The 15,157-nt window shown below is 46.8% G+C and overlaps 1 protein-coding gene across 1 annotated transcript in view; it reads left to right on the top strand.

Moving 5' to 3' along the window:
• The window catches only part of Cgnl1 (cingulin like 1), a 157,559-nt gene that overhangs the window by 125,240 nt on the left and 17,162 nt on the right, over positions 1–15,157 (top strand). The window contains exons 10-14 of the mRNA XM_052187858.1: positions 594–698; positions 4,462–4,614; positions 5,454–5,624; positions 10,135–10,296; positions 14,126–14,215. Coding sequence (XP_052043818.1) covers positions 594–698; positions 4,462–4,614; positions 5,454–5,624; positions 10,135–10,296; positions 14,126–14,215 — 681 coding nt within the window. The remainder of the gene's footprint in view (positions 1–593; positions 699–4,461; positions 4,615–5,453; positions 5,625–10,134; positions 10,297–14,125; positions 14,216–15,157) is intronic.

A 15,157-nucleotide genomic window follows, 5' to 3' on the forward strand; every position in this document is an offset into this window, starting at 1 on the left:
ATTTAAGATGCCAAGGTAAACTGCAAGCACCTCTAGGAGTGGTCTGAGAGCTGGGATGCCAAACCCAGGATCAGAAACATGGGCCTGGGCCGCACAGTTGCCACTGACTCGGGCATCAGATAATTCACCTCTCTGAGGCTCGCTGGGGGAACCTCCCAACACCCGCAGAGGCCTTTGTCACACCCCGTTAGGCTGACTCACTAAAGACATCCTTTCTTTAACACATAGCTGATATTTTTGGAGATTTTAGCAAACCAGTTATCTGGTTTGCCAGGGCTTTGGAAGTAGGAAGCAGTTGGGAAAAGAGGAGGTGAGAAACGGCAGGTGAATGGCAGAGGCTGTCCTGCCACCATCAGGTCACCCACACACCTTCTACAGAAGCACCTTGCCCCAGTCTGTCCCCTTGCTGGAGTTTCTGCATATCTAAGGGTAAAGCTTAGCTGTTTGTATTAAGGAAAAACAAAACACCAAGGTAATCTAGAAAGTCACATGTAGATTAAGCTGTTCCTTATCATCTTTATCCCTTGACAGGCACACTATGATTGTGGCCATCTTTTGTCCCTCCACCTTGCGACCTATCTGTTTCATTGTAGAGTGAAATACAGCAGCTAGAGGAAGCCCTCGCGCATGCCAGAAAGGAAGAGAAAGAAGCCACTTGTACCAGAAGAGCGCTGGAGAAGGAGCTGGAGCAGGCTCGGGTAAGCCTCAGCCTTCCCTGCCTCAGCCACGCAGGGAGCCGTGACCACTGGGCCTGCCCTTCCAGGGACTGCCCTTCACCTGTGTAGCCACCCTGAGCTTCAGACTATTCATCTAGACCAGGACTTAGAGGTAAGGGACAGTTGGTAATATCTAGAGAGGTTTAAATTGTCACAGTGGGAAGATACTGCAGGTCTACGCTGAGCGTCCTAGAAAACACAGGCCAGTCCTACAACCATGAACTTTCCTGGTCTAAATGTCACTGTGCCAAGGCTGAGAAGCCCTTGATGGGAAAATTCTCGACAGTTTTGCAGAGATTAAAATACAAACAGCGTACTGAAGGCTAGCAGGACTTGTCCCTCAGGGTGCATGCTGGCCTCTGTGTAGAAGCTAATTTCCTTTCTCCTTTGGGTAATCACACTCCATATCATGGAGTCACTCCTTCAAAGTGGCTATGAAAAGGAAAAGGAAGAAGTCATTTCCTCGAGACCAGATAGCTATCTCTCTTCAGAACCAGGAGGTTTGTAGAAAATGAGATTTTTCCATTTGGATGTCAGGAAGATTATTCAAAGTCCGCAGTAGTCAAAGCCAGTGTTAAATCTGTAAATTGACTTCTGCACCGTGTGTATTCTTTCTATCCTCCACTCTCAGGGTTTTCAATGCTGCCCAGATATCCTCGGGGCGAGTTGGTGGAAGGGCTGGCTCCAGGGCTGTTGGAGTTTGCAGTGGGGAACCCACTGGTCTGCAGGGTCTGCAGGGTCAGGTGGGGACAGCAAACGGGAAGTGAGTCAAACTTGGAGCCATGGTTCAGAGCTCTATGTGCACGAGGCTGGTTTCCTTAAGTCAGCTCCTGTCGTGCTGAGCAGGATTCACACTCAGACATCACCACACCTGGCTTTTCCTTGGGTGCTAGGGATCTGAGCTCAGGTTCTCATACCTGGACAGCATGAACTGTACCCACCGAGCCAGCTCCCTGGGTGCCCTCTGCAGCTCTAACTCTGGGAGCAATGTTCGAAGCCTCAGAGATGATGCTAACAATACAAACCCACTGGCTAATAGTGGAATAAAATTTGCATGTGCGGGGTGGGGTGGGAGTGGGGATTCACCAGTAGGTGACTCTTAAGACCCAGAGTAGGTGGATCTACAATGGCCGCCTTGAGCTTGCAGATCCTTACCTGTTACTGGATGCAGAGCCTTTGACGACATGACTAAGATCAGTATCCCAGGTTCACTAGTTCCTGGGGATGAAGGACAGGAGGAAGATGGCTTCTCAGAGCTGTGGGAGCATAGTAACTACAGAGCAGCCATGGAAGTAATGGGGCTTTCCCTTTGTGCTGTCTCAATACACAAACGCCTGGGGGCGGGGGATAAGAGCCTCCTCTCTTTTAAAGATTTATTTATTTAATATATGTGAATATACTATGCAGTCACTGTCTTCAGACATACCAGAAGGCATCAGATCCTATTACAGATGGTTGTGAGCCACCACGTGGTTGTTGGGAATTAAACTCATGACCGCTGGAAGAGCAGTCAGTGCTCTTAACTGCTGTGAGCCATCTCTCCAGCTCCAGCCTTCTTTTGAGGATAAGAAATTATTTTAAAAATTAATAGTTATATGACTATATGACTACCTCTTATATCAGATTCAGTAAACAGCAGTGGGCTGTCCCTTAACATAGAATGCAAATTCTAGCCTTTTCCAGTGGAGTCACAGTTTTTGGAACAGATAAGAATCCATAGACTTGAATTTGAGTGTTATCTCAGATAATCTTAAAACTTCCCTTAGAAATGCCACATAGAAAAATGTTCTGTCTCCTCAGTTATCTAAGAAATATGTTCTAGGTGTGCTCTCACACACACACACACACACACACACACACACACACACACACACGGGGCATGATTAAGAGGAAAATTTTCTAAAAAGTCATTGCTAAAGACATGGCCCAAATTTATCCAAAAAAAAAAAAAAAAAAAAAAAAAGCAAGCTTGGGACCTTTGGAAGGTGTGTGTGGGGTATGTATGTTTGTGTGTATGTACACACGTGTGTGCACCCACCCATGCTGTCCCAGAGTCACACCACCACCACCACCACCCACCACCACCATCAGGGAAGATGAAGAGTTGGCTTGTATGCACAGGACGGCACAGGCACCTATGGAAGCCGGGGGTTAACAGGGATATCTTCCTCTATCGCCTCCTACCTGTTCTGTGTTGTTTTTTGAGACAGGGTTTTTCTCATGTAGCCCTGGCTGTCCTGGAACTGGCTTTGTAGACCAGGCTAGACTCAGACTCATTGAACTCAGCCTCCGGAGTACTAGGATTAAAGGCACACACCACCACTGCCAGCACTACCATGGGGGTGGGGAGGGGGAGAAATACATCCACATTTTTTGAGATCTAGATCCTTAGAGTTTTCTCTACATGTCGGGACCAACCTCACTTCCCTCTTCTCCGCAACCCCAGAAAGTAAACTCCAAACAGAAGCCCCAGGGTCCGACCTGCTCTTGCCGTGTGGCCAGCTGTAGCTGTAGTAGTCCGATTGTCCCTACACTGGCATCTGCTTTAGGGCTCCAGTGCTGTGAAGAGACACCAGGCCCAAGGCCACTCTTATAAAGACAAACATTTCATTGGGGCTGGCTTCCAGTGTCAGAGGTTCAGTCCATTATCATCATGACGGGAAGCAGGGCAGTGTGCAGACAGACATGGTGCTGGAGGAAAGTTCTGTATCTTGATCCACAGACAGTACACTGGGCAGATTTGGAGCATGGGAGACCCCCCCCCAAATCCCGCCCCCACAGGGACACGCTTCCTCCAACAAGGCCACACCTCCTGATAGTGCCAGTCCCTACCGGCCAAGCGTTCATGAGCCTGTGGGGCCGCTCCTATTTCAGACCCCACAGCTGAGCATTTTACCTTCCTCTCTTTTCCCCAGCAGCTTTGGTTGGTCTTGGTTCCCGGAGGGGACAGTTTCAGCAGCCTGGCACTGTTTGCTGCTAAGGCACATCCCGTCCCCTCTGCCACCCAAGTTCAGGAGCCAGAGAGCACCCAAGGGATCTCACTCCCGTGCTGAACACTTGCCAAGCACACCTGCAGTATACTCTACAAACCCACGGGAGCCTGGGATGACTTAGGAGTAGCTTCAAGATGCAAGATTAACCACATGCGACAGCAGATTACAAACTGTTAAGCACTGTGTCCAAATGTCAACCTTTGTTCTGTGCAGCCTCTTGCAAGGACACAAGATGAGACAGGCATTAAGAGTTCCTGTGCTGGGTGGTGGTGGCAGCACATACATTTAATCCCCGCACTTGGGAGGCAGAGCCAGGAGATCTTTGAGTCTACAAATCTCTGAAGCTAGCCTGGTCTACAGAGTGAGTTCTAGGACAGCCAGAGCTACACAGAGAAACCCTGTCTCAAGAATAATATATAAATAAATGAATAAATTTTAAAAAATATAAAGTTCCTGTACTAGGCTGGAGATTGAGCTCAGCTGCTAGCTTTAGGTTGGTCTACGATATCACTGTCCCATTCTGAGAACAAACATTCAGGTTTAGGAGTCTAGCCTAGACCTCACCAGCTGCAGTGGCTGCTGGGTGTGCGTCCTTCCGCCTCCTTCTTCCGCCTCTGCTCCCATGGGGGTTGCTGGTTTGCCTTTTCGGTCCCTGATTTCCCTGATTCTCTCCACTTTGCCTAGAGGTGATGGGTTTCATTGCCTTTGTGGTGTGACTGTGGAGTGGCACTGCTGAGTTTTTCCATCTGCAGAGAGAGCTGAGCCAGATCTCCCAGGAGCAGAAGGAACTCCTGGAGAAATTTCGGGATGAGGCGGAGCAGAAGGAGCAGCTGAGAAAACTGAAGAACGAAATGGAGAGTGAGCGGTGGCACCTGGACAAGACCATTGAGAAGCTGCAGAAGGAGGTGAGGGGGCAGGAGGCAGAGCGAAGGGCGGGCAGGCCCTGGAGAGCTTAGCGAAGGCTAAGGAAACCCATCGTTCCCCCAAGCACAGATGCACCTGGACGGTACAGATACCCTGCAGCCATTCCTTGGACTTAGTGAAAATTCCAGATGCAGAGAAACTTAGCTAAACCGTAATCACCAAAACCCTCAGGGTCCTGGGCACCTGGTCTCTTGCTAACAATAGACAGAGCTGGCCTGGTGTGGACACACACTTAATCAATGATTCTTAAGCTGGAGTTGAGGCCTCTGGGCTGAGTCTGCATACTCGCTTCTCTCTGACTTATCCAAGAGTGTACCAAAGGCAGTTTCAGAACCCTGAAACTTCTGCCCCTCAGCTCACCTCTGCCCCGAGACACTCTCAGGGAAAGGCACACACTGGTGCTGATGGGCTCCCTGTCTTCTAGAAGTGCACACAGGAGGCTGACGTTTTCTGATACCTACCCTGTGCCAGGCATTCTGCTAGTGACTTCTTTAGTTCTAACTGCGTATTGTCTCAACTCTGGCAATGCCTCTGAAAGGTAGATAGGATTTCATTGTTTCCAGAAGGACAGCGCCAAGGTCCTCAGTGGCTAAGGAGACACCTCAGCCATATACCGGTTAGTGAAAACAAAGTTCTGACCTCAGGGCTGAACAGCCCTAGTCACTCTTGGGGACACATGCTGACCCCAAGGCAGGGTTAAGCCAGACCTCACAGCCCCGGGCCTGGTGCTTGGCAGTGATGAGAGGAGATGCTTTCCAAGCAGGAATGGGCTCCAGATGGAGCTTGGCAGGGTCCCCTCATTCTACACCGCTTCCTCTAGATGGCCGACATTGCTGAGGCCTCCCGCGCATCCTCCCTGGAGCTGCAGAAGCAGCTGGGTGAGTATAAGGAGAAGAATCGACGGGAGCTGGCGGAAATGCAGACGCAACTGAAGGAGAAAAGCCTGGAGGTGGAAAAGGCCAGACTGGCAGCCTCGAGAATGCAGGATGAGGTAATGCTGCCGGGAATCTCCTTGTCTCTTAGGAGAGGGTCCTTCACCTGGCTTTGCAAGGCTTCTGTTGAGGAGGCCGGGGCGGGGAGGCTTAGGGAAGCTTTGGGACTTGTTTTGGTCTCTGTTCTTGAGCGATTAAATGCAGGTAGCATCCTAAGAGGCAAAACTCCCATGGACACAGGAGTGAAACAAGAACAGCTTTAACTGGGCCATGCTCTCTGGTTTGGTCCAAAGTTTTCTGAAGAGTTGAATCACCTTTTATGGAGCAGAAACATGTTGTTCACCTCCGTGCCTTCTATTATCCAGAGAGCAAGATGGCAGGAAGTGCGAGGCTCCTTTAACAACTTTTTTTTTTTAATTTTTTATTTTTTATAAAGATGACTAGATTCTTTTAACAACCATTTATGTGTGTATGCATGTGCGTGTGTGTTTGTACCCGTGTATGTCCTAGTGCCCATGGAGACCAAAAGAGGTTGTTGATCTTTTGGAGCAGGAGTTGCAGGCATTTGTGGGCTGTCTGATGTAGCGGCTGGGATCCAAACTCTGATCCTCATGATTGAGAAGCAAATGCTCTTAGCTACTGAGCCGTCTCTTTAGCCCTGACAATTATCTCTTGACTTCTGTTGGGGCAGGTAAGAATTTGATATAGCCATTGAAAAATAAACTAAAAGATGCCCTTAGGGACTGGGCATGTGGCTTTGTCATAAAGCGATTGTCTAGACTTGATTTAGTCTCCAAGTCTCAGAAGTTTACAAATGCTGAAATAATTCAAATGTATTATTTTTGTTATTTATTATTTATCATTGTGGGTGTGTGATATGTGTATGTGAAGGTACAAGTGACTGTGTGGGGCTCAGGGGACAGCTTTGTGGGTTGGTTCTCTCCTCCCTTTCCGTGGGATCAAGCTGAGATTGTCAGGCTTGTGTGGCGAGCACCTTACCTGCTGAGCCTGCTTGGCTACCCTAAGACACATTCTTGGTTTTATACTTAAGAATAATAGAGCAGAAATGTAAATAAATTATATCGAATAAAAAAAATTTAAAAAAAAAGAATAATAGAGCAAAGAAATGCAGTGGTTGCATTCTTGACCTGGGAAGAGAAAAGTTAATGGGGACGTTGGGTGTTCGAGGCTGGGAAGCCCCATGACTACCCATTTCTGTCTCTCTGTCTCTGTTTCCCTCCCATGTCAGTTCTGCCCCATGCTCCCAAGTTCTAGGATCGTAGGCATGAGCCCCAACGCCTGGCTATGAGTCTAGCCTGTGCCAACTGAATGATCCAAGCTTTCTCAGCATTGCCTTCTACAAAACATTAGTAGATTCACAACAAATAAGATAGTGAAATAGTACAGTGGAGGCACCTAGGTCTGGGCATTCGATACACAGTTTTCTTTCTCAACTCCACCCCCCACCCCAGCCCCCAGTGCAAGGAGCCCACAGATTCCAGGAAAACAAGTTTTAAGAAAAACAAAAAAAGAAACCAAACTTTTAATTTCTTTGATGATCAAAGGAAGGTTTCCCCCTGAGTCAGTGCTGAACCCATCAAAGAACAATGGATATTTATTACAGATTTCCAGAACACTTCTCAAAGGGCCCTGATAACGGGTCCCCTTTGCCTCATGGTTACATGATACAGGATTCCAAGAAAACAGAAACTGGCATGCTGACATCACAGCTCTCTTTGCTGTGAAAAGAATATTCTTTTCATTTTTAGAGCAGATGGGTGGAAGGGCTCAGACATTTGCCAGAACACATCACATACCTGGTCTGTTTTAACTTCAAAAGGCCACAGTGTCACTGTGACCCTACCCAGGGATCCACATGGCTATTTGTATAAACATTTTTGGGCTAGACACTTCAGTGGAGAAGGAGACATGAAGATTCTCTACACAGATAAGGAAGCAGATGGCCACAAAGATTCAGTAAGACCAGACAGCTGCAATTCTGCCTGTGCTGTGGGATATCTGGGTTCACAGGAGGGTGGCCTTTGACCTTTAGGAACTAAGGCTTAGAGTTCCTCTTTAATTCATTTACTAAATCCTGCTAACTATTTAAAGGGGTACTGACAGGTTAAAAAGGTCTTTCCTTACTTGCATTTTTGTTAGCAGATAAATCAATTTATACAACAATTTATTGTATCAACAAATTATCTACTAATTTACTAGCAGGTTGATTAAATTTATATGGCAGTGGGTCTCGTTATGATATCTCACATCTGGATCTCCTGTTTCCTCATCCCGTTTACCTCACCCACCCTATCTGGTCTCCTCTCCCCTGCTGATTTCCTATTGCCCACCTGGCCCTCCTACTTTCCAGTTGGTGTGGGTCCCTATCAGTTTAGGGTTGCTCTTAGGAACCTGGACAACTCAACAGTGGCTACACCACTGAAGAAAAAAAAAATGTTCTGTTCGTGAGCAGCAGTTAACTGACTATAAATCCTCAGGGCTGGGCAGGCGGCGTGAGCCCTTCCCATCTCTGTGATGGAAAGTTGGTGGCTCAGTCTTGTACAGGTTGATCCCAGCTTCTTAGTGCAGTGACCATGCCATGCCCGTGACAGTGCTCCAAAGCACTGTGCCCCTTCCCTGCCTCATCCATTTTTCTGTCTCTTCTGGGATGCTTCTGGGATGGGGTGAGATGGATGTCCAGTTGAGGGCTGACTGTCTTGCTTATTAGTGCTAAGAGCAAGTTACTCTTAGACACTCAGAGTGGGGATACCTCAAATGCTTGGTTCTAGGATTATTTCTGGTTTCAGAGATCTTGAAATTATTTGTAAAGATTTTAACTTGTTCGCCATTTCCAAAAACCCACAATCCAAAATATCTTTTAGTTTTGGAGTTTGGAGTCAAATGCTCTAAAGTTTTGTCTTTTTTTTAAAAGGATTTATTTTATGTATATAATTATTTTGCCTACATGTATATAAGCGCACCACATGTGAGCCTGGTGCCCAGAGATGTCAAAAGGAGGCATCAGATCTCCTGGAACTGGAGTTACAGATGGTTGTGAACTGCCCTGTGGGTGCTGGGAACCAAACTCGTGGTTTTAACCGTTGATCTGTCTCTCTAGCCCTGCATTTTGGGCTTTTGAACTGAGGGTGCTCAGGCTGTGCCTCTCTGTCCTATGGAGTGCTCTCCAGAGGGCACTCCTGAGAGTGTTGGGAGACAGAACCCTACCCCCTTGCTAAGGGGAGGTGGGGTGGTGGTGGTGGTGGTGGTGGTGGTGGTGGTGGTGGTGGTATGGTAGGTATTAGGAGAGGTATACATGGTATTTCAGAGAATGCCAAGAAGGAAGTTTGGGCTGTTTTATTTGATTGGCATTCTTTGTAATCATTATTTTTGGGTATCATCTAATTCTCAGATAAAGTGCATTTTAACATTTTCCCTATTGTGCCCCAGAGAGATTGTGTTTCTTTGCAGTGAGTGTTTGAAATTCAGAGAGCAGCACCCCATTCTGTTCTCTGTGGATGAGTGACTGTCCTGTGCTGTCTTTCAGTTTCACTCTCACCACTGATGCCCAAACCAGACCAAGGCCTGTGTCTAGAAGTCATCTTCTCCCAAGTGGGGCTGTGCTAGAAATGGCTGGGGTTCTCCATTGTACTGGAAATGGGTATCTCCATCTCCCACAGGATACAGTGCTCGAGTCCTCCGTCCTGGGGTCTTCCTACACTAGCCTGATCCTTCAGAGCTTCCTCAGCTTTTCTGTGGACTTCCTCCAGGAATAAACCCCTGGTGTTCTGTTGTTAGCTCTGTACCTAATCCAGGAGGCTTTGACATTGGCAACCAAAGAGTCAGGGTTGAGCCTCACTGAATCAGCTCAGGGGGTTGATTTTGGTTGTACATTCTTCAAAACTATTAGATGAGTGCCACCTTGTGGATAAGAAAAGCACCGTCATTGTGGGTGATAATTTTCTACTATACAGCAATGGCTGTTACCAAATGAGTGTGATTTTGTGCTGCCTGCTGGTTTCTTAGAGACCATTAATTTAGTTTTTATTTTAAACCTTTAAAGCTCTCTTGAGACAGTGCGGATACAAGAATGCTTAGCTACTTAAGTGACTTTTAAGTGGTTTTTGACTATCGCCCACCTAATGACACATCCATCTATCCAAATATGTTAATATATAATATATAATACAAAAGAATCACAAGTACTTATTCACACTTTGTGTGTATGTGTGTTTGTGTGTGTTCGTGTGTGTTCTATGTCGTTAAAATACTAGTCCACACCTAATCAATTGACTTTATAACCTAACAGTGTACTGCTTGCAAAGGAAAAATACTCTTATTTTATAACATGGAAAACTGAAGACTAGAGAGAGGTGGGATTTGCTCCTCATTGCTTTGGGGCTGGGCCTGTGCACTCTGTTTTCTGGCCTCTTTGGGTGAGGCATGCACATGATATGCAAACTGTATGCAGGCAGACGTGTCCTGTATCATTGCTGGAGATATCCCCTATCAGTTCAATTCCTTACCATCCCCACTGCCCAAGGGACCTCCACACACACACTTTCCTTCCAGTTGCGCCTCAAGGAGGAAGAGTTGCGGGACTACCAGCGAGCTGAGGAGGAAGCGCTCAGCAAAAGGCAGCTTCTGGAGCAGTCGCTGAAGGACCTGGAGTATGAGCTGGAGGCCAAGAGTCACCTCAAGGACGACCGCAGCCGACTCATCAAGCAGATGGAGGTGTGTGGGTCCTCGGGCTGGAGCCAGGGGATCTGTGGAGAGCACGTCTGGGCCACCAGGGGAATACCGGGAGTCTTGGCCCTTTACTCTTTCTAAAGATGCTTTCTTTGCCTGGGGCGAGGGAGGGTGCATCTTACTGTGTTGTAGTGATGTAAGCTGGAAGGAATGGATCTGTGATTTAGTCTAATGGCTTCATTCCTTTGAAGAGGATATAAGTTGTTCCCCAAAGAAATTAGCTGATGGCGCTGTGTCCCTTCAGTAATGATTCTCTTACAAAGGCTGCAAGGCTGCCGGCTGCCCAGTCAGGGTCCACGCTGTGCTGTAGATCCCCAAATCACCCTGCACGTCAGGGACCACTGATGAAACCACGTCCAGTCTTAGCCCTGGCCCATCCTCCTGAGTGTGTATGCATCATTGCCAGAGCTATCAGCAAACCGTGGTCCAATTCACTGCCATTTCCCAGTCCCAGGATAGCCTGTCTACAACTGCCCAAAGCAGTTACCAGCTGGGGGCGAGCATTCTCTAGCCTAATACCCAACACTTGAGAAAAACCCACACAAATAAATACCAGAACCTCTGAGATGACAGAAAAACCTGAATTGCTAAAAAGGAGTAATTTGCGAGAGTGGAATTGACCCTAAACCAGAAACACTTGTGTGTTCTGCTCTCCAGTGGGATTTAGAGAGGAACAGACTGAGAAAAGCTCAGACTCTGGGGGAGACGTTAGCATTGTCAGGATTTTGATAAAAGACGGGCCTGGTGCTCAAGGCCAGCAAAGATGGCCTAAACTCAAAATCAATGAATTCCTCATTCAGCTTTGTAAATAAACAGAAATAGCTTTTTGAAAAAAAAAGTACCCCTCCAGGGTACTCCGCAGTTTGTATCTAGGAGTGAAGTTTGAACCGGTGGAGATTTTATTAGATGGGCTTCTCTCAGAGCAGAGAAAACTGATGGCAGTTTTATTGCTTTGTTTATGGGTTGCCATATTTTTCTACTATCTTACTTCTGATCTCTTTAGGGACTCATTTTTGGATAAGCTAAGGTCAACTTAGTTAACTAGAAATGGATCATTCTAGGGCCTAGACAACTTGGTTAAGGGCAACTGGATGGGCTAGGGAGATGGCTCATTTGGTAAAATATATGCTATATGAGCATGAGGACCTCTGTTCAGATCCCTAACATACATGCAAAATGCAGGTCATGGCAGTCGGCATCTACAATCCCAGTGCCAGAGAGGCAGAGGTAGGGATCCCTGGGGCTGGCCAGGTAGTTGCTAGATGGACACTGACCTCTACACACACACACCTCTCGAGTGGAAACCAATCAAATAGTGAACAAAAGACCCTTGGCATGATGGGTGCCTCCTCACATATTGTCTGGACAGTATGGATTGAAAGCAGGAAAAAGCCTAAGAAGTAATTTTGGGCTGTGGAGATGGCTCAGTGTTAAGAGCACACACTACTCTTCCAGAGAACCCAAGTTCAGTTCTACCCTGCGGGCAGCTCACAGTTTCCTGCAACTCCAATTCCAGGAAATTCAATGAACACCCTCTGCTGGCCTCTGCTGGCACCTGCACTCACAGGCACATTCCCTCACACAGATGCCTAACTAAAAATCAAGAAGTGGATCTTTAAAGATAAGTGATTTGAGCTGAAATAAGATTGAATTGTCAGATTATCTATCTCCTTCAAGTCCAGAATATTCCAACTAGCAAGGTATTTCCTTTGGGTATGTTAAGATCTTGAAGGAGTAGTGCAGCCGAACACCACTGAGGCTGTTTCTCCACCTGCTCTTCAGTCCCAGCCTCTGGGGGCCTGCCATCATGAAAGGTACCTGAGAGGAGTTGCTCCGAGAGGTGGCAGGGCCATGCTGTTGTCATGTGTGCCTTTTTCATCCCTTCACTAAAATGCAGCTAATTCTCAAGTTTCAGGAGCTCTCCACAGGAACATTTTCTGTAAATTCAGCTGCAGGTGGCTGAAGTTCTATAGATATTTTTGCAACTTCTGAGTATACTAGATATATTGGAAATAGCAGCTGGCCATGTCCTGAGTTAGTTTCTGGGACTTTGTGCTCCTAAGGGAGAGCTTTTGGGTTTCCTTATAGGGTTTTGTTGTTTATTTGGTTATTTATTTATTTATTCATTTATTTATTCATTCACTTATTTATTTATTTATTTATTTATTATGTATGCAGCATTCTTCCTGCATATATGTCTGCAGGCCAAAAGAGGGCACCAGATCTCATTACAGATGGTTATGAGCTACCATTGGGAATTGAACTCAGGACCTTTGGAAGAACAGTACTCTTAACCTCTGAGCCATCTCTCCAGCCCTCTCTATAGGTTTTTAATTTTATTTATTATTGTGTGTATATGCATGAGCGTGGAGGACAGAAGACACTTGGTAGAGTCAGTTCTTTCCATTTTCATGTGGGTTCTGGATTCTGAATTCTAGCCTCTGTCTTCACAATAAGTGCCTTTACCTGGTCAGCCATCTCAGTGGTCCTCTCAGGAGGCTTTGACCACCATGTGATACGGCCATTCATTCATAGACAGTTCATCGGTCACGTGAGTTTAGAGAGCTTCATTTCTGTTGTTTACAGAGCCATCCATGGTTGTCAGTTTATACGTCCACACAAGCAGTGCCTTTGAAAACTCAAAATCTTGGTTTTTAAAAAGTATCTGTCAGGGCTAGAGAGGTGGCTCAGTGGTGAAGAGCGAGGGGCTGCTCTTCTAGAGGTCCCATATGGTGGTATACAATCCCACCTGCAACTCCAGTCCAAGGAAACCTGCCACCCTCTTCTGGCTTTCACAGGCACTGCACACATGTGCACAGACATACATGCAGACCAAATTACCTGTATGCATAGCATAAAACAGAATGGAAACATTGCTTTAGAAATATACATTTCAAAAAGCACCCATGACCGAGTTTACCCAGACCTATGAAAAATTTACTGGAGACAAAAGCAACACAGGCTCGAGTCCCCCAGCACCCTGAGTGGAGGAAGCCTTCTTTCTCTCATTCATAAAACTACTTTGAAATACTTCTCTCTTAAACTTCCAGTGATATTTCATAGATTCCAGAAGAACAAATTGTCATTACTCTGTGATGGTGAATTTACCAGACTTGGCCAACAGGGTCCTGTGCAATCTAGTGTGGGTTTGGGAGTGTCTGCTGCTAAGGTCACGGGCACTGTAGAGAAGAGGCAGGTTGGAAGCATGTGCCTGCACTCACAGGAGTGAGCCTCTCAGCATGAAGCATTTGTAGGAATGCCCAGGATGACTTCCCACACTGTGTGTTGACTTTAGTAGGGGCCGGTTTAAGACACAAACTCACATATTCTTAATGAGTTTGTTTTGTTCATCCAGGCTTAGGGTAACACCTTTCTCCTTTTGTATATTTTCTGCATGCCCAGTTATATCACGAAAGCAAAAAACACATGTTTTAAAAAATACCTGCTTTGGACAGTATAAGAAATGATATGTGTAAAGGCTGGGGGCATCGTGGGCTAGTGGAGTACTTACTTGTCTAGCAAGCGTGAAACTCTGGGTTCACTCTCAAGCACTGAATATACTGGCTTGTATATGTCAGTACGGGAGGTGGATGCAGGAAGATCAGAAGTTCAAGGTGATCCTGGACTACATAGCAAGTTTGAGACTGCTCTGGGATACATAAGACCCTTTAAGGAGGAGGAAAGAGGAGAGAGGAAAAGAGATAGATGTCTTATGTTCCCAGGTCCTAATAATGCTCGGTTCTCATTTGCTCTTGGGGTTTCTGTCCATGCTCCTAACACAGATCAATCTAACTAAAGTGTTTTCCCTTCTCAGGACAAGGTCTCCCAATTGGAGATTGAATTGGAAGAAGAACGAACCAACGCTGACTTGCTGTCTGAGAGGATCACTTGGAGCAGGGAACAGGTACGAGGGAAGTGTGAAGGGTGAATGCATGGTACTGAGGGGAAGGACGCATGAGAGGTTGAGCAGAGGACTTGGTTAGAGCAAGGAGGAGACAGTCTTGCCTTCCAGAGCACAAGGAGACAGTCTGTAGTCATTGCCATTACAAGCTACTAGGAGGGAAGGGATTCGTAACATGAGGGGAATTTCCTAGAGTGGAGGCAGGAAGTGATATATTAGCTGTAGTAGGCCAAGAGCTTAGCGTTGTCTGTTCAACTCAGGGCGACTAGGCTGGAGGTTTAGGGCTGAAGGGCTCTCACCACTGGGCTGGCAGTCCCTGCCCACAGCTGAAGATGAAAGTCACTGGCTCCTTTGCCACCCCCACTTCTGAAGTGCGCACGTTTGCTTGGGAAGGGAGTGCAGGGACTCTAAGCCAGGCTACTGGGCTCTGGCTCTGTGTTGGTTCCCAAGCTGTACTCATGGTAGGGTAGTATTCAGAAGCCCGAGCAGAAGCTGCAGAGGTTTAGAGAGGGATTTTCCCAACGCCAGGACACAGATGGATACATAACCTTGACACTGGCTCTCCAAAGTTCTTACTGTGTTTTCTAAGTTCTCTTACTGGGCTTGGAGCTGTTTTGTTAGGAGTTCCTGCCAGGTTGGCTAAGCAGCTGTGTTACCCAAGGGCATTCCAAGGTCGGCTAAGCATGCATAATGAAAGAAGTGCCTGCGGATTTGTTTTGTCCATGTTCCCTGTGATATGAGCACAGTGGGAGGAATGGTAAGAACTGTCGCCTTATTAATATCCCAGGCAGTTATAACTAGTTTCCAGTTCTATCATGTATGCGCAAGCATGCTAAACCAGAGCACAGTCCCTCTACTGGTTCAGCCACTGGCCAGAACCATGAGGTATCATCTGGTCCCAGAGTGCCTTTGGCCTTTTCCTCTCACTGAGCATTCGAGTCATGG

Source organism: Apodemus sylvaticus, chromosome 7 (genome assembly GCF_947179515.1).
Source record: "Apodemus sylvaticus chromosome 7, mApoSyl1.1, whole genome shotgun sequence".
Classification (NCBI taxonomy): Eukaryota; Metazoa; Chordata; class Mammalia; order Rodentia; family Muridae; genus Apodemus; species Apodemus sylvaticus.